The 16,115-nt window shown below is 61.0% G+C and overlaps 2 protein-coding genes across 14 annotated transcripts in view; one reads left to right on the forward strand and one right to left on the reverse strand.

Moving 5' to 3' along the window:
- CAMK2B (calcium/calmodulin dependent protein kinase II beta) overlaps positions 1 to 2,965 on the forward strand; it is an 82,447-nt gene extending 79,482 nt beyond the window's left edge. For all 11 annotated transcript variants that reach the window (XM_073885017.1, XM_073885013.1, XM_073885014.1 and 8 more), the window contains 4 exons: positions 334 to 409; positions 530 to 624; positions 790 to 1,024; positions 1,247 to 2,965. In XM_073885017.1, coding sequence (XP_073741118.1) covers positions 334 to 409; positions 530 to 624; positions 790 to 1,022 — 404 coding nt within the window. In that variant the 3' untranslated portion in view covers positions 1,023 to 1,024; positions 1,247 to 2,965. The remainder of the gene's footprint in view (positions 1 to 333; positions 410 to 529; positions 625 to 789; positions 1,025 to 1,246) is intronic.
- A 1,106-nt stretch (positions 2,966 to 4,071) lies between these two features.
- Positions 4,072 to 13,794, reverse strand: YKT6 (YKT6 v-SNARE homolog). Of its 3 annotated transcripts, XM_025853068.2 has the most exons (7): positions 13,480 to 13,780; positions 11,209 to 11,291; positions 9,238 to 9,338; positions 8,516 to 8,620; positions 8,176 to 8,241; positions 6,255 to 6,356; positions 4,072 to 5,638 (listed from the first exon to the last, which is right to left on the reverse strand). In XM_025853068.2, the coding sequence occupies exons 1-7, from the start codon at positions 13,581 to 13,583 to the stop codon at positions 5,603 to 5,605; spliced, it is 597 nt and encodes a 198-aa protein (XP_025708853.1). In that variant the 5' UTR covers positions 13,584 to 13,780; the 3' UTR covers positions 4,072 to 5,602. The 3 variants fall into 3 exon arrangements, with proteins under 3 accessions (XP_025708853.1, XP_073741173.1, XP_073741172.1); XM_073885072.1 differs by lacking the exons at positions 4,072 to 5,638; positions 6,255 to 6,356; positions 13,480 to 13,780 and adding exons at positions 6,363 to 6,709; positions 11,492 to 13,354; XM_073885071.1 differs by lacking the exons at positions 4,072 to 5,638; positions 6,255 to 6,356 and adding an exon at positions 6,364 to 6,709 and having other exon boundaries at positions 13,480 to 13,794.
- Between the last annotated feature and the right edge of the window lie 2,321 nt (positions 13,795 to 16,115).

Below are 16,115 nucleotides of genomic sequence, written 5' to 3' on the forward strand. Positions count from 1 at the left end.
TCACGAAGAAGGGTTTGTGAGCCGAATCCCGGTGGGCAGGAGCCAGGAGGGCCGGTCCCAGGGGACACGGCCGGAGGCACTGGGGGCCACGTGGTGGGCTTGGCTTCCTTTTCTGCGTTCTCCAGATCTTCTCTGTAAGACAGACAGGGCTTGGTGGACTTGGAAACGTGGGGCCTGTGGGTGGCCTTGGAGGGAGCCATGTGAGCTGGACCGATTGGGCGCGGGTCCCTCCTGGGGAGGAGTGGCGGGTGGGGACTGGGGACGCTCTGCCCTAGGCCCTCTGCAGGGCCTCTTGGGGTGGTCCTCGGTCACTGGGTGGCTGTGTCCCTGCAGCGCGGAAGCAGGAGGTCATCAAGATCACCGAGCAGCTCATCGAGGCCGTCAACAACGGGGACTTCGAGGCCTACGCGTGAGCGGGGCATCTGGGCTGGGTCCCGGGAGGCCTGGGGTGGGCTGTGGGGGCTTCCCTGCGGTGGAGGGAGGGGCGGGCCGCGGCAGGGGCCTCTCCTCACCTGGGTCTGCCCCCCAGGAAAATCTGTGACCCAGGCCTGACCTCGTTCGAGCCTGAAGCTCTGGGCAATTTGGTCGAAGGGATGGACTTCCACAGATTCTACTTCGAGAACCGTGAGTCAGGGGGCCGGGTGCAGGGCATGGGCGGCGCGCCCCCCAACAGCAACGCAGGGCTCCCCAAGACCTCCAGGCCGCCCCGGCCCCCCCCCCCCCCCCCCTTGTGCTCCCGGAAGCGGAGGTTCCCCGGGGCGCCCTGCGAGCCCCTGCCTCTGCCCGCAGTGCTGGCCAAGAACAGCAAACCCATCCACACAACCATCCTGAACCCGCACGTGCACGTCATCGGGGAGGACGCCGCGTGCATCGCCTACATCCGCCTGACGCAGTACATCGACGGGCAGGGCCGGCCCCGCACCAGCCAGTCCGAGGAGACGCGTGTGTGGCACCGCCGCGACGGCAAGTGGCAGAACGTGCACTTCCACTGCTCGGGCGCACCTGTGGCCCCGCTGCAGTGAAGGTGGGTGCCGGTGCGGACCCTCCCCGGGGGGGCGCGGGGGGGGCCGGGGCTGAGCCGCCCCTGGGCTGCAGGCAGGCAGCACCCCATCCTTGCTCTGCCAGTCCTCCCTGTTGAGGGGGGGGGTGTTGCACATAAGGGTGTTGACCCTTCCCCACACACACCCTCCTCCGGGGGACGGCAAACGTGAGCTGACCCCCCACGCTCCCCCTCCTCCCCTTTCAGAGCTGCGGCCGGCTTCGCGGGACAGACTCGGTGTTTGGAGCCCGGCCGCCCTCCTGCGGCCTGCCTGTCGCATGTTTGTGTCTGCCTCGTTCCTCCCCTGGTGCCTGTGTCTGCAGAAAACCAAGACCGGACGTGATTTCTTTTTAACACCAAGATGACAACCACCACACACACACAAAATTGATGTTGGATGAAACAGGAGAACAAAACAAAGGAAAAAGCTGTACAAATCACTGGCATTTGTGGGGCTTCGAACCGACGGGCACCCCCCTCCCACACTCCATGTGTCTGTCCGCCCCTGGCCCCTCGGGGACCGGTGGGGCAGTGACCGCGTCCACAGGGGCCGGGCCGAGGACCCGTGTGTGTTAGATCTGCATCCCCCCGCCGTGCATGGCTGCCGTCAGGAGTGCCGGCCACCTGGGGCCAGGGGGACCCGAGCACGGCTGTTCCCCTCCCTTCCTCTCATGCCCCCAGCATGGACGAGCAGTGCAGAGGCCAGGCCGGCCCCCGGGGCCCCGATGAGCCATCTGAGACGCCCCCGCGGGCCCAGGGCTCCCGCTCTGGTCCCTCCAGGGCCGGGGGGGGGCAGGTCTCACGCCTGGCGGGAGACTGGCCGAGAGGACACTGTTGGCGGCAGTCCCATCGGGGAGGGGAACCCTTGGGCTGGCCTCCCTCCTATTCGGGGTGCCTCCCCTTCTGCCCACCTCCCCCGCCAGCTGGTACGGCCACAGAGGGGCTCCGGGCTTGGTCAAGACACAGGAAGGGGAGAGGGGTCAGAAGGCGGGTGAGTGGCGCCCTGGGCTCCCGGTGGGTACAGCAGGTGTTTGCGGACGGCGCTTTCGGAGTCGGGCCCAGAGCGGAGGGAGGGCCGGCTGCCCTGGGCCTGAAGGGCAGGGCGCAGCGGGCCCCACCCCCCACCCCCCACCAGGCCTCTCCAGGCTGCAGTGTGGGACAGGGACCCCAGGATGAGAAGACAGGCTGGGCCCAGCGCGAGGTACCCCCTGCGTGCTGGTGGGCACCGTGGTGAGGCTCGGGGATGGGCCCCGTGGTAGGATGGCAGCAGAGAGCGCCCAGGGTGGGGTGGTCGGGTTGTGATCGCAGAGGTGCAGGACCCTGCCGCCCCAATACCTGCCCCTTAATTCACATTTGCAACAAGGATTTTCTTTATCTTCCCCCACAAATCAAGCCAAGGGAGGGGTACAGAGTGGGGAACGGGACACAGGAGGCTGGTCTCCAAGGGGACTGTCCCTCAGCAGACACTCAGAGTGGACGCTCACCTGCCCGTCCACGGCTGTGTTCAGGACAGCTGTCCCCACCCATGGACACAGGGTAAACATCCGCCAGGCTCCCTGGGCCGCGGGCAGCGGCAGAGCTCACCGGGGACAGCGTGTGGCCCGACCACCCTCACCTCCGGGGGCCTCCTCCCCTCCTCTCCTCACCTCTTTATCTCCACGGAGCTGCCTGTCTGGGATAATTTGGGGATTTTTTCTGGGGGATAGTTCTTTTGCATGACCCCTCTCGAGCAGGCCACACCTGCTCGTCTAGCTAGATGTCGGAGGTGTGGCCGCTCTGCGGAGGGCCGGCTGCCCACAGCGCTGGCCGGCCGCCCCCCCCCCTTTTTGCTGAGTTCCATTGTCTTTTCTTTCTGAGCCTTGTAAGTGTAAAAAATCATTATTTTGTTCTGTCTCGGGAAACTGCAAATAAAAGAAAAACAGGACAAACGGCTTCACGTGCAGCTGGGGGCTTCATGCCAGGGCCCCCCGAGCCCCAGCCCCCAGCCCAGCTGCTCCCCCATGCAGCCCTGCCGGACCCCGGGTGCACCCTCATAGGAAGATGGGCAGCCTCCCCTTCACACTGGCTCCCCAGGCCCTGCCAATGCTTGTCTGTACCTCGGGCCTCGTGCTTTCCTGGGACAGAAATGTGGGCCTCAAAACAACCCGAGATATAAACACTCGTGGAAGTGACTTCTGGTAAGAAGGGCACCCCGGCAGTGACTAGGAGCCCTTGACTGTGGCTTGGTGCCCGGCAGGTGCTCACAGGAGTAAGGGCCGTGCCAGGGAGCGCAGAGGATCCGAGAGCAGGGTGCAGAGAATCTAGGACACAGCCCTCAAGCGAGTGGCAGAGTGGGTCCAGGCACAGTATCTAGGGTTCCACTCACCTATCAGCTGTAATCCGAGGACACTTTCCAGGCCAGGCCTCCCCAGGGAGGCAGAGCGCAGCCCCGCCCCGCCCCGGAGGCTCCTGAGCCGGCCCGTGAGACAGCCTTCGGTTGGTCCCTGTTAAATGGCCCCTGCTTTGAGCAAAGCTCCCTGGGCCTCAGAAGACCCCATACTAAGAAGCTGGTGCCCTTGGTCCAGCCAGAAATCCCAAGGCTGCTTCTCATTTCCAGGGTCACAAAGAAGGCTGAAAGCAAGGCCCGGGGCCAGCAATGAAACAGGCAGAGAAGTCCTCAGACCCTCTGATGATCCGCTAGCAAACTCATTCCCTAAACTGGGACCAGACTGGAGACTCCTTGACCTGCACGCACCCCAGGAGGCACGGATGCCCCCACACACCTGCAGGGCTGCCCCACCCCCCACCCCACCTGAAGAGTTTCCATCCATGTGGCCCGGGCTGCTGCGGCTGTGGGGGGTAGCTCCCCAGGCCGGGTCCCCTAGGTCGGCTCTAGGGCTCCCCCCGCTGGCTCCTGCTAGAAAGGCCGGCGGCAGGGGCGGGTCTAGGCAGCCACCACCTCCCCTGGAGCAGCGCTGCCCCGCAGGTGCACACAGGGAGGGGCAGGCTTCCCAGGACAGAGGCCCCCGAGGCTCGAACAAAGCAGAGGACTATTTTGGAATTTCAAAAGACAACTTTATCCAGATAAGAACCTTTCAGAACAGAGAAGTTAGGCGGCAGTTACCAAAATACACTCTTTGCCAAAGGCTTTCACGTGGGACCACAGGAGCTGGGGAAACCCTGGTTTGGGTATGAGCCAGCCCCGCCCTCCGCACAGCCCTCCCTGCAGATCCGCGCCTCCAGCCCCAGCTCCGCCCCAGCGACCTCCAAAGTTGGGAGTCAGACACCACCGTCCTTCGTAAGGGGAGGTCACAGCCCCCTGGGCACCAGTGAGCAGGTTGGGTCTGCGCGTTCCAGGGGGTCCCTCGGGCAGGCTATTTTAGGAGTAGGCCAACTCCTTTGGCCAGCAGTGCCCAGAGCAGGGTAGCCGGCGGGTAAACATGCTGGGGTGGGGCGTGAGGGTCCTCTGAAGCCACGTAGGTGCCACCTTCTGGTCCAAACAAGGGAATTCAGGGCCCAGCACTTTGTGTCAGGACAGTGGGACATCTTGGGTAGGGCAAGAACCAGCATGCTCAGGGAAGGACCCCAGGAAACGAGACCCTGACACCGCCCCAGCAGGGGCTTCTGTGGGGACCAGGTGCCAAGGGTGCATCAGGAGCTCACGTCCTCAGGAAGCGTTGCAGGACAAGGGAAGGCAGTCTGGAACACGGCAGTGGGGCCTGAGGGAGTGGGCAGGGCTCAGGGCTGGGGCTCATGCCACTGGGGGTAGGTTCTCAGCAGTGCTCCTGCGGAGGTCAGGCCACATATGGGGGCACTGGGAGTCCTCGGGATGGCTGGTACCTGGTCTTTGTGGCCAGGAACGGTGGCCACAGCAAAGGCCACTTGCTAAGGCACGCAGGCCCCAGGTGGTCGCTAACAGTCTTGTTGCCAGAGAGACAGGCGAACACGGGTTGAGAGACAGTATCCGCTGCTGTGACCTGACGGGCAAAGCTAAGCTGCGAGGCAGGGCAGACGTCCCCCACCCCACAGGGATGTGTGTGTCCTGTGGATGAGCAGTGCCCTCGGCAAGCAGTCAGTCAGCTGTGCACCCGGCTCGTCCCAGCACGGGCCTGGCCTGCTCACCCCCCGCTCCGCCCTCTCAGCCCTGCAATCGGGGCTCACCCTGGCTTTACTGGAGTGTTAATACAGTCAGCGCACAAACACCACCCCAAGGCGGACGGAGGACCGACAAGCCTGGCTCCGACCTCCCCAGGGGCCTTGCACAAGTTGGGGGCCCACGGGTTTCCCAGGGGTTAGAGACGAGCCCTTCAGCATCTACATGAGTCACTCAGAGTTTATGGTTTCATCTGGCCCAAGAATACACCTTTGGGGGCCTCAAACGAGCTTTTTAAAAATCACCAGACACATAAGTTTGAATGTTCCCCAGCCCCAGGCCCTTCCACGGCCCCTCAGTTCCTGCCAGGAGCTCCCAAGTGAAAATGTGTCCCCACGTGGGTCTCTCCATGGCGGCTCTGCTTCTCCAGGGGCTGCGGGTCTGATGCCGATGGCCGGGCCATCTCGGCACGGGGCCTCCGCGGGCCGCCATCACATGATAGCGCAGCACGAGTTCTGTTTCCGGGCCTAGACAGAAACACACCGGGGCTGGAGAGGCAGAGGCAGCCCCATGGCGGCACAAAGGCTGGTGGGGGTGGGGGGGGGGGGTGGAAGGCAGGGGCCGCGGAGTGGGCTGGGGGACTGGGAGCACCTGCAGGTGGACCAAGCTTCTGACTCTGCACCAGCCCGGGTCCCCCAGTGCCACCCGACCCCGTGCACGGAAGTTGTTCTGAGAATGTCCTTAGAGAACGGGTTCACAGGCGCCCCCCGCTGCCGAGCCGCATGGCCGTCTCCCTCCCAGGCTCACAGGAAAGCACAGGTGCGTGCCCGGCCCTGCTGCGGGCCACGCCAGTGCACCACTTCTGTCAAAGGGAACCGAGGTGGAAGGGCCGCTCTGGGAAGCCTGGGGGCCTCACCGCTCAGCGGGCAACAGGAACGTGTGAAGCCGGGGGCGGGGGGGAAGCAGCGGGGGGGGGGGGGGGGGGGGGGGGGGGCGGGCCTCTGCCCACGTCGGCTCCCCCGGCGTGCGAGAGACCCTGCACTACTGCCAGACCTGGGCCACCCCCTCTGCTCTCCCCACGCATCCCCGAACGTCCTAGGGACTCATCTGGTGGTGGGAGCCCGCGGGATGGCCAGCACTCACTGTCTTATAGAAGGCTTTGGACTGTGTTCCCAGCACTTCGGACTTGGACACCAGGTCGTCTAGCCTCTCCCCTCGCTCCAGCAGAGACTCCATGGTGTTGTGCTGGACACAGAAACAAGCAGACGCTCTGTGACCACGAAGCAAGTGGACACGAGCCCTTCGTGCGCTTTGGTCACAGGAGGCGCTTCTCTTGTGGGCTCCTCCCCCCACGTGAGCGTCGGGAGCGTCCCAGCCGAGCAGGACCCAGAGCCCATTCCGGGGGACCCCCCAGCGCAGGCTCAGACCACCACGCTCACAGCCACGGTACACACGCGGACTCCCACTGGACACACCGCCTCCCGCTGCCTGAAGGGACCCCTGTTCCAACGCCGCACTCGGGGAGGGCCTGCACAGACGGCTGTCGCCGGAGCACCTGCGGGCCCCTCTCGGGTTTCATTGGAGCAAGAGGCGCAAACCTGGGTACGCGAACAGGAACCGGCCCAGGAGGGGGAACAAGCGAAACCGTCGTCTCTCTCTACACAGAGCTCATGGCTCCGGCTGCTGGCGCGAGCAGTGAACGAAGCGAAGGGCCGCACGGGGAGGCAGCACAGCCGGCAAGCCCGTTTCTGCGGGCACTGGGGGCCACCGCCACGCCGGCCGCCCGCGTTCAGGGAACAGAACGGCCCAGGGGCGCGCAGGGCCGCGGCTCAGTGAGAACACGCAGAGAAGCCCGTGAAGAGAGACGGAGACACCTGAAGACCCTCACGCCTCACTTCCAATCCACAGCCCCCAAACCACATCATTCGCAGCATGATGTCTGCAGCGCCCCCCCCCTGCCCCCGCCGCCCCGACGGTTTCCGCAGAACGCAGCTTCCTGGGTCCTGCCCAGGCCAGCGTCTGACCCCAGGAGACGGCACAGAGCACGAAGGCCGAGCCAGAGCCCGCAGGGTTGTTCTGGGCACCTTTGCCACTCACTTCAGGTTCACTACCTGCTGGGCTTTGGTGCCCCACGTCCGCCACCTACTGGGAGCGGGGGTGGATAAGGACAAGCTCCAGGTCCTGAGGGCTCACACGCCCGTCAGGAAGACGCGTGCTCTGGTCATGACCGCGCGGTGGCGCCCGGGAGGCCGGCGCGTGGGGCACCTGCACGGGCGCCAGGCAGTGTGCACTTGACCCCAGAGCTTTCCTGAGAGCTCCTGGGGGACGGTAAGCGGAAGAACCACAGATCGGTGGCTACTGCCCGGACACAATGGTGGCAGGTGGGAAGCCCGGGACCAGTGACCAGGCAGAGGCCACGGGACCAAACTTGAGGAGAGAACAGACCCAGCGAGTGCCAAAGAGAGCTTGGAATTACAGAGAGAGAGAGAGAGAGAGAGAGAGAGAGAGAGAGAGACAGGAGGAGGAACAGAGAGGGAGGAAGAGAGACAGCCAGAGAAGGAGAGGAAGGGAAATGCTGAAGCAGCAGCTAGAGACCAGCAGAGCGCTCAGGCAAGATGTGGGCTTCCTGCTCTCCTGACCGGGCCCGAGGACCCCCGGTCTGTGTTTAGTGAGCACGAGTGGCTTCTCCTGCCCCCAGAGCCCACACCGCGAGGGAGGCACCTGCTGGGCTTGGAGACCAACGGCGGGGGGCGGGCAGCAGCAGCAGGGAAGCAAAGCCCAGAACGGACACCGTCACAGCGGGGAGGGATCGTGGCCACACCAGGTCTCGGCTGGGGCTCTCGTGCAACAGGGGTGTTGCACCCAGACGGGTGCAGGTAGCATAGACCCGGGGTCACCTGGGCCGTCTGGCTTTGGGGCCTCGGACGCTCGGGGAGAGGCAGGCAACCACCCCTTCCAGCGAAGCATTTGCATGAGGGCTCCCCCAACCCCAAGCCTGACTGTGTGCCTGGCCCCCCCGCCGCCGCCCCAGCTCCGGGACGCACTCACCCCTGCTCCCGCTTACCAGAATGATTTTGGTCTCATCCAGCTCAGCCTGCACTTTAGTCATGGGGTCAGCTTCTCGGGGGTTCTAGGGAAGAGCCCAAAACAACATCAGGAGTACAATGACCACCGGGAAACAAAGCTCAAACCAAGGGAGCTGGACAGGGTTTGCCAAGTTCACCAACCACAGGCTGCTCACACACACAACACAGAGGGGAAAGCCCGCCGTGGAGCTCGGGTTCCAGGTCTCAATGTGAGCCCTGCATGTTTCAGGGGGACACCGACACCAAGGCTGCCAGGAAGTCGCCCAGAGCCACGACCCACAGGGCCGCTCCGCTCCTGGCAGCTTCTGTCCACCCTACCTGGTACCGACTCAGGTGGCCGTCTAGGGCCGTGTAGTTGATGCTAGCAGGGGATCCGACTGGCCACTCTATCCTGTCCACGTGCTTGGAGAACTCGTCTAGTACCTGCAGGACAGAGGAGCCCATCAGCACCCGCAGCCACGGAACCTGAACGGAGAGCCCGAGAGAGGCTGTCAGGCTCCGGGAGGAGGAGCACAGCTCACGGCCAGGGGCAAATCTAGGCTCAAGTTTTTAAGATTTCTGGCAATTAAAAATGAAGTGTACCAACCTGACACGAATCTCATCTGGAGAAAAATAAAAGTATCAGAATTTTAAACTACCTGTCTCCACTTTTATCGGGTTATACGATTCTAGGAGAAAAGGTCCCTTCCCCCTCATTTTCCCAAACAGTTCTTCAAAAAGGAACTAGATCCTTTGGGTTGAAGCAACCAGCAGATCTCACGTGCTCGTGAAAGGATCAGTGCTCAGCGAGGCCAGAGGCCAGCATCCTCGAGAGGTTTCTGACGAGCACTGTGGCGCTCAGCCCCGTGGTGGAGCCGGACCCACTTGGGGGAAAGGAGCGTCCGGGGCGCAGGGATGGCCTGATGGAGGGGGGTGGCCACAGGGCCGAGCACAGAGTTGGCTGCGGCTCGCAGGAACCACAGTCACCCCCGGGGAAGGCAGAGGCAGGAAGAGTGGCCAGAGTGGTGGCCAAGGCCAGCCTGGCCACACTGCCAACTCACCTTCTCCAGTAAGGTAAAGGCTACCCGGGACGGGTACTCGCTGTCAGCAATGACCACTCCCGCGAGACTGTCGTTTCGCACGTAGACGTGGCACAGATATTCTAGGGAGAGGTTAGACACGTGCAGGGTGACGTGAGGGCTTTGGACATCCTCACCCTGATTGTGAAGGCATCACGTTGCTGAGCCCTTGCCCGATGGCTCAGTGAGACTCACACAGAACAGCGCGCAGGACGAAGCGCTGCCACCAGCACCACCCAACACCAGCTTAGGACGAGTAAATGCCCAGAGGCCCCGCGCACAAAGCCAGGCTCTAAAAGAGCCAGCAGGGGGTGCAGAAAACCGCCCAGGGGACGCCGCATTTCCCAGTCACATCCTGGAGCCCCAGCTCCAGCCTGGCCGTGTCTCCGAGAGCCGCAACTCTCAGATGCTCTGTCCTGCTCCTGAGCTGGAGACCCCGGACAAGACCAGCAGCCTCCAACTGCTTAAAAATCCCTACAAGGGGGCACCTGGGTGGCTCAGTCATTAAACGTCTGCCTTCGGCTCAGGTCGTGATCCCGGGGTCCTGGGATTGAGTCCCACATCGGGCTCCCTGCTCCGCGCGAAGCCTGCTTCTCCCTCTCCCACTCCCCCTGCTTGTGTTCCCTCTCTTGCTGTCTGCCAAATAAATAAATAAAATCTTAAAAAAAAAAAAAAGTTCCTAGGAGAGTGGCCCTGTATAAGGAAATCACCTCTTGGGGCGTCAGGTTTCCTGCTGTGGTGGGCCGGAGGGGTGAGGGAGGGAGAGGGGAGAGGAGAAGAGAGAAGGTCCACCTACAAAAAAATTCAGCCCTGCTGGCTGTGCTCTCAGTATTACTGTGCAAAAGTCATCAAACTATCCAAAGGTTCAGTCTGTACAGGGCTTCTACAAAACAGTCCTCAACTCCCAGTATGAATTTTTGTCACTTTCAAAAGGCTTTAGACAGGATACGGCTAACCATACCCCCAGGGAAAAAGGAACATAAGGGTTACAGCTGACAAATGAGACACTTCTCATGCCCGCGACGCTCACACAGAACAGCCTGATGCTAACCATGTGGGAACAAAGAGGAGAGAGAGACTGTGAGCTCCTGAAGTGAGATGAGGGCGGTGATAAATGAGAGCAGGGCCAAGGTCAGGGTGGCCGCCGACGCTCCCTGGGCTCTGTCTACATCCCCAAGTAAGCAAAGTGCAAACGTGCTGTCGAAGCGCACGCACCCCCCAGAACCGGAGAGGCTGGTTCAGTGCTGAAGGGCACAGCTCTCAGCAATCGCCGGGGAGGCGGGCCCAGAGAGAGACTGACCACACAGCGGCGTTCGCAGTCCAATCTCACCTCCGCGGTGTGGGCGGCACCGGGAGGCCGCACAGGGCACACACAGGGGGACCCCGTCCCCCGGGCATGATGGACACCTGCGTCACCGACACACGGCCTCCAGGGCTGCAGCCCTGTCTCTGCCCAGTGAGCTTCCCGCGATCTGTGTGACACAGCTGTCCTTCCTGAGTCGTCTGTGTCACACGGGCTTCCCAAAGAAGAGCCTCAAGATTCTTACAGGAAACCGGAATTATGAAGAAGTAAAGGTAACGGCCAAGAGGAAAACGTAATGCGTTTTCAGATTCCTGGTCAAAAACCTAAGGAGCATCCGTTGGGAATCCTTGCTTGCGATGTGTCCAACGTGGGCGGAAAGAGAAAAATTCGGGAGGGTCACTAACTGCTCCACAAAAGCTAGACCCCGATCTGAAGCAAGTCTAAGCTTTGGGGTAAAAACTGAATCAGGCAGCTCAGACTCCAACGGTGGGCACAGAATTGTGCGTAAACAGAACAAAGAGGAGGGAAAAGAGAACCGGCCGGCAGAGGAGCGGGGTCCTGGCAGGCTCCGCGCGGGGCAGTGCCTGTGTGAGGAGCTCCGGGCTGCCCGAAGTGGGACGGCACACACACGAGGCAGCGGGTCCTCTTACCTTGTTCTTTGACGGAAGCTCGGCTGCCTTTTGCAGAGCGCTCCACGATCAGCTGACTTGTGAAGGTCATGAATTCCTGAACACTAAGAAACAACACACGTTACCTCTTCCTGTCACCTTGTCCCCAGCACCACGGAAGGTGACATCCGAGCGGAGACACTAAGGGGCTGCGGCTTCTGGGTCTCCTTCCTTTCCCTCCCGACCTCAGTGACTAAGGAGAGACGCTGTTTTGTTACAAATCCTCACAGCCATTCAAGCCACATCTATCTGCTACCTCACTCACCAGGACAACTCACTTCCACCCTTGTGGGGATTTTCTACAGGCTTTAGTCAAGGTAACGCTGTGTCAGAGCACAGTTTGGGACACGGGGAGAACCAGAAGCCAGCGTGTGCACAACCAGATCCGGCCGCTGCGCAGGCCACACACTGTGGTGAGACACACGTCTGCAGTGAACGCAGGCTACGGCATGCAACACGGCCTCAGGCATGCTGGCTCATCCTGGCGTCCCATCCAGGGCACTCTGCAAGGCAACCACCCGGCCAAGGAGAAAGAGGAAGTGACCTGGACAAAGGCTGAGAGGGAAAAGGACACTCATGGGCCCAACAGAGAAATGGGCCAGAATGGGAGAGTCACAGGTGACAACAGTTCGGCTCACGAGACTCTCTGGCAACCCCTCTGTGGCGTGAAGACTTCCGGCCGCGGAGTGCACGTCCCCGGCTGGGAGCCGTGTGACCTCCAAGCCCGTTACTTACTGCCCCATGCCAAACCCACAAAATCCACGTTCACTGTGGGGAGCGTACGGCACTTAGCACCATACCTGGTGCCCAACATTCCTGCGAGAGAGAGATGTGATCAAAATCATCCCACCGAGAAAAAGTCTCCAAATAAGGAAGTCCTTGCAGTAAAACCAAGCAGAGACACAGCTCACAGCACGACTGTGTCCAGACACAGGGCGGACGTACATTCGTCGCACAAGTCTGCACACAGGGGCGAGAAAAGCTGGAGACCCATCTGAAGGTTTTATAGCTCGGGGTCTGGTAGCCGCGAGGCAGGAAGAATGGAGGTGAGAGGCCTGGACCACATGCTGCTTTAAGAGGTGCTAGTGGGGGCGAGCCCAGAGGACCGAGTGTGTCAGCCATCACGAACTGGCAGGGGTACCCCAAAGCAGTGAGGCGAAGGTCCTACACCGAAACCTATGAGCACCCTCGGTGTACACGGGCAACGAAGAAGAAAAACAGCCAAGTTGGCTCCAAACGTTCCGTCACAGAAAACCGACGACACAGAACTGAGCAGAGGCCGCGGCGGAGAAAGCCAGGCATCCAGAAGATACTTCCCGAAGGCCCCAAAAGAGGCTAAACGTTTCCACGAAACAACAACAGGACCTGTTTTCGATCCTGCCAGCAGAACACTCTGACCAAGAACAACAACTGCCCAGAAGCGGTGAGGACAGAGCCAGATGGCAGTGTCCACTGGACCTGGAGCCCGTGGGGTCCTTCTCCGTCGGTGCCTGAGTCCCCACCCCTCCCACCAACGGGCCGAACGTCTGCAGCATCCCTCGCACACACCTCCTTGCAATTAAGGCGTCCAGAAACACTTAAGACGCTTGTAAGCCCTACGCGCCCCATGCTTCCTTCCAAATCTTCAGCACACACCTTCTTGCACCATCAGAGCTTAATCAGAAAAAACATAGTATCTGAGTTTGACTCCTGGCTGGCTGTGGTATAATTTCTGGCGGCCTCACGACTTCATCCATAAGACGGAGCATACCAATACCTCTCCTACTGAATTGCTGGAAAAACCCCATCAGATCACATAAACTGGCTCTCCGGGTGTGGCCCCTAAGCCGCCGGGGTTAGGATCACTGGGAGAAAGGCATCGGTTTAAAATACACATCTCTGGGCCTCCACGTCTGAGCGTGAATCTGGGCAATCTGTACTTATTCGAAGTCTCCTTGCGATTCTACTACGACGAGAATTTGGAAAACACTGAGCACAAAACCAATATTCTAGTGGAGCATAAGCCCTTCCCCAACGGAAGAAGGCGGATTCCTCGCAGGTCCGGTCCACGCACGGAGCAAGGGGCCATTTCAGGGCTCCATGCGGGAGGGCGAACCCCTGTCCACCCAACGCCGACCCCCGGGCCATCGCCGACCCCCAGGGCCCCGCCCCACGCCTCCCCGGACCCCGAGGCCCCCCTGACCGGAGGCGCCCCGCCCCCCACCTCGCGGGCCTCCCCCGAGCCCCGGGGCCCCGCCGCCCGGGCCCGCGCACCTGGACCTCTGGAAGAAGCTGAAGGAGGACACGTCGTACGCGGCTTTGAGCAGCACCGCCTTCGGCTTGCCTTTGTACAGGACGCTGAGGCTGTAGAGCTTCATGGTGCCGCGCCCTCGGGCCGCCCGCCCGCCCGCGGGACCGGCTCGCGGGGAGCAGCGCGGCCGCCGCCCCTGGAGACCGCCACAGGCTGCTGACGGGTCGGACGCCGGCTACCCCGCCTGGCTCGCGGTCGACTTCCGGTTCCGGCCAGGGGCCGCCGCCCGAGCCCCAACGCAGAGTTCTCGTGCCCCGGATGCAGAAATGAGCGGCCGGAAACACGAAGGCGGCGGGATGGGAGGGGCGGGGGGAAGACAGCGCAGCGCCTGCGCCTGCGCCTAAGCCCGGCCCCGCCCCTCTGGCCTGTGTGGGGCCGCCCCCTCCCTCCCGCGACGTCCGGAGTTCTCCCGGGCTTATCCCTCTCCGTCCTGGGGGGTCCGGTCCCTTCCGGGGCCTCCCCTCTCCCTCTCGGGGTGTCCCGCCCCCTCCGGGGCCTACCACCCCTCCCTCTTGGGGTGCCCTGAGTCCTCCCCTGCCAGACTGCCCCAGGCCGTCCTGGGCAGCTCCTGACAACACACCCAGAGCAGCACCCACACGCCGCTGCTCTGGGAACCCCAGAGAGGAGCTCTGAGTTATGGCAGGACTGCCTTCCTGTACTTGGTAAACCCAGTCTCCTAAAAGTGAAGGGCAGGAAACTTTCCTTCTAGAGGCTCCTGCGGGGATGTGAGGGCAAGCTCTCCGCCCCGCCGCTGCTCCACAGGACCCCTCAGCACCAGCCTGCAGGCGCACGGGCTTCCTGGGCTGGCCCGCCACCTGTCTGGGCACGGCTGTAGGAGGCGGCTGACCTCACAGGGTAGCAGGGATGCGTCACAACAAGAGGACAGGAAATCCGCTGCACACTTCGCCATCAGCCCGGTGCACGGCGACTTAGAAGGCCTCGTTTGCCTTGAGATGTTGAAGTAATGCTTTGCCGATGGGTGGGGATGGATGCGGCAGAGTCCCATCAGAGTCCCACGTCTTGCCCATTTCTTGTTTATTACATGGTGTTATGTCATCGGCGTCTCACAGGCCACATAAAAGGGAACTTGGTCTTTGGCATTTGGCAGTGAGCTTACACAATCATGCTAGAAGCAGCCAGATCTGAGGTGATGGGAAGAGACAGCCTGTTTGAAGAACCAACAGCATCACTCCACACATTACTCTTAATCGGGGTTTCTCAGCCCCAGCACTCTTCATGTTTTGGTTGGATAATGGGGGCTTGTCCCCAGTTCTTGGGGGCCATCCCATGCAGTGTAGGTAGCATCTCAGGCCCCGTACCCACTAGATACCAGTAGCACCCCATTCGCCATCTGGCAAGCAAGAACGTCTCCAGAAGTCGGCAAATAGGCCCCGAGGAGGAGAGAAAAATGTTTCTGTGTCTGAAGGAAGGTCCTGCCACCTGCCCCCTGACCAGCCCTCTTCCCTGGATTTCTTCAAGTGTAGAGCGTGGAGAGGACTTTTCCACATCCCCCGTTTGGGTGCAAAACATCAGGAACAGACACTGGCCCACATCAGGCCAGTCACCCACAGACACAGGCTCACCAGCAGGCCAGGCGGGGTCCCAAGATGCTGTGCTGATACCGTTGTCCTATAGGGGGCGGGCGACAGCCGTTGCTGGAGAAAATCCCCGGAGCCCCTTTTCTCCTTCTCCACTGAAAGTTGTTCAAAGGGACAAGGAGGGCAGTTCCTGCTTGGAAGAGATTTAAATGTGTTCACTTGTCCCATACTGGTGGGTGTCTTACCGTTGGCCTTACACCAAGCACTCCCCATGTGCTACCTCATTCAGACCTCACAGAAGAGAGCAGGATTTTATGAGCACCTTACAGACAGAGAAACAGATTCAGGTCAAGGAAATTGCGAGTCAACACCACAACACCGAGCACAGCCCAGTTCCACTCCCGGAGGCTCTCCCCTCCTCTCTGGCCCGGGCCCGCCTCCACCTCTCTGTCTGTGTGGTTGCAAACTCCCCAACCCCATCATCCCTCTTATTGAGAAGCAAGTCCACCTTCCACTCCATCGCCCAGCCGTCACCCAACTCGGATTCAGTCCAGCACCGCCACAAGCCCCAAAGCATAAAGGTGAACAAAGCACTAACCTCTCTCAGTCTCTATTTTTTCAACTGTAAAACTGGAAATATAACCCTTTCCATCGGTGCGTTGCTGGGAATGGTAAGACGCTATATTCCAAGCTCCAGTCTTAGTAGATGTTTAACAAGTAAAAACCATGATATTTCCAGGCATTGTTATCATTTATGACAAAAAGGAGAGATTATCTCAGGTTAAAGGCATCAGGCATCCTGCAGGAAGAGAGATCTGACAAGCTGAGTGAGGTCTGCAGAGTGGAAAATACTACAGGTATGTCTTATAATTTCCTGGTTTTGATCATTGTGTTGCGGTTATGTAAGAGAATTCTTGGTTGCAGCAATAGGATGTGTATACGATGTATATGAAGGGTAACGCACAAATGGTAAATTGAAGGAGTCCGGATGGAGGTATCCAGGAATGCTTTGTACTGTTCTGTAAGTCTAAAACGATGGGGACAGGGAAGATTGCAGGGAA

Source organism: Callorhinus ursinus, unplaced genomic scaffold (genome assembly GCF_003265705.2).
Source record: "Callorhinus ursinus isolate GAN/ISIS: 27379988/994484 unplaced genomic scaffold, GSC_fseal_2.0 scaffold60, whole genome shotgun sequence".
NCBI classification, from domain to species: domain Eukaryota; kingdom Metazoa; phylum Chordata; class Mammalia; order Carnivora; family Otariidae; genus Callorhinus; species Callorhinus ursinus.

Bases quoted from the DNA above. Each gene is read 5' to 3' on its own strand.
- YKT6 (XM_073885071.1), bottom strand. From the start codon at position 13,583: ATGAAGCTCTACAGCCTCAGCGTCCTGTACAAAGGCAAGCCGAAGGCG. The intron at 9,339-11,208 runs GTAAGAGGACCC...ACCTCTCCCTAG, and splicing joins AGCTTCCGTCAAAGAACAAG to AATATCTGTGCCACGTCTAC. The intron at 8,621-9,237 runs GTGAGTTGGCAG...TCTGTCCTGCAG, and splicing joins CCTTTACCTTACTGGAGAAG to GTACTAGACGAGTTCTCCAA.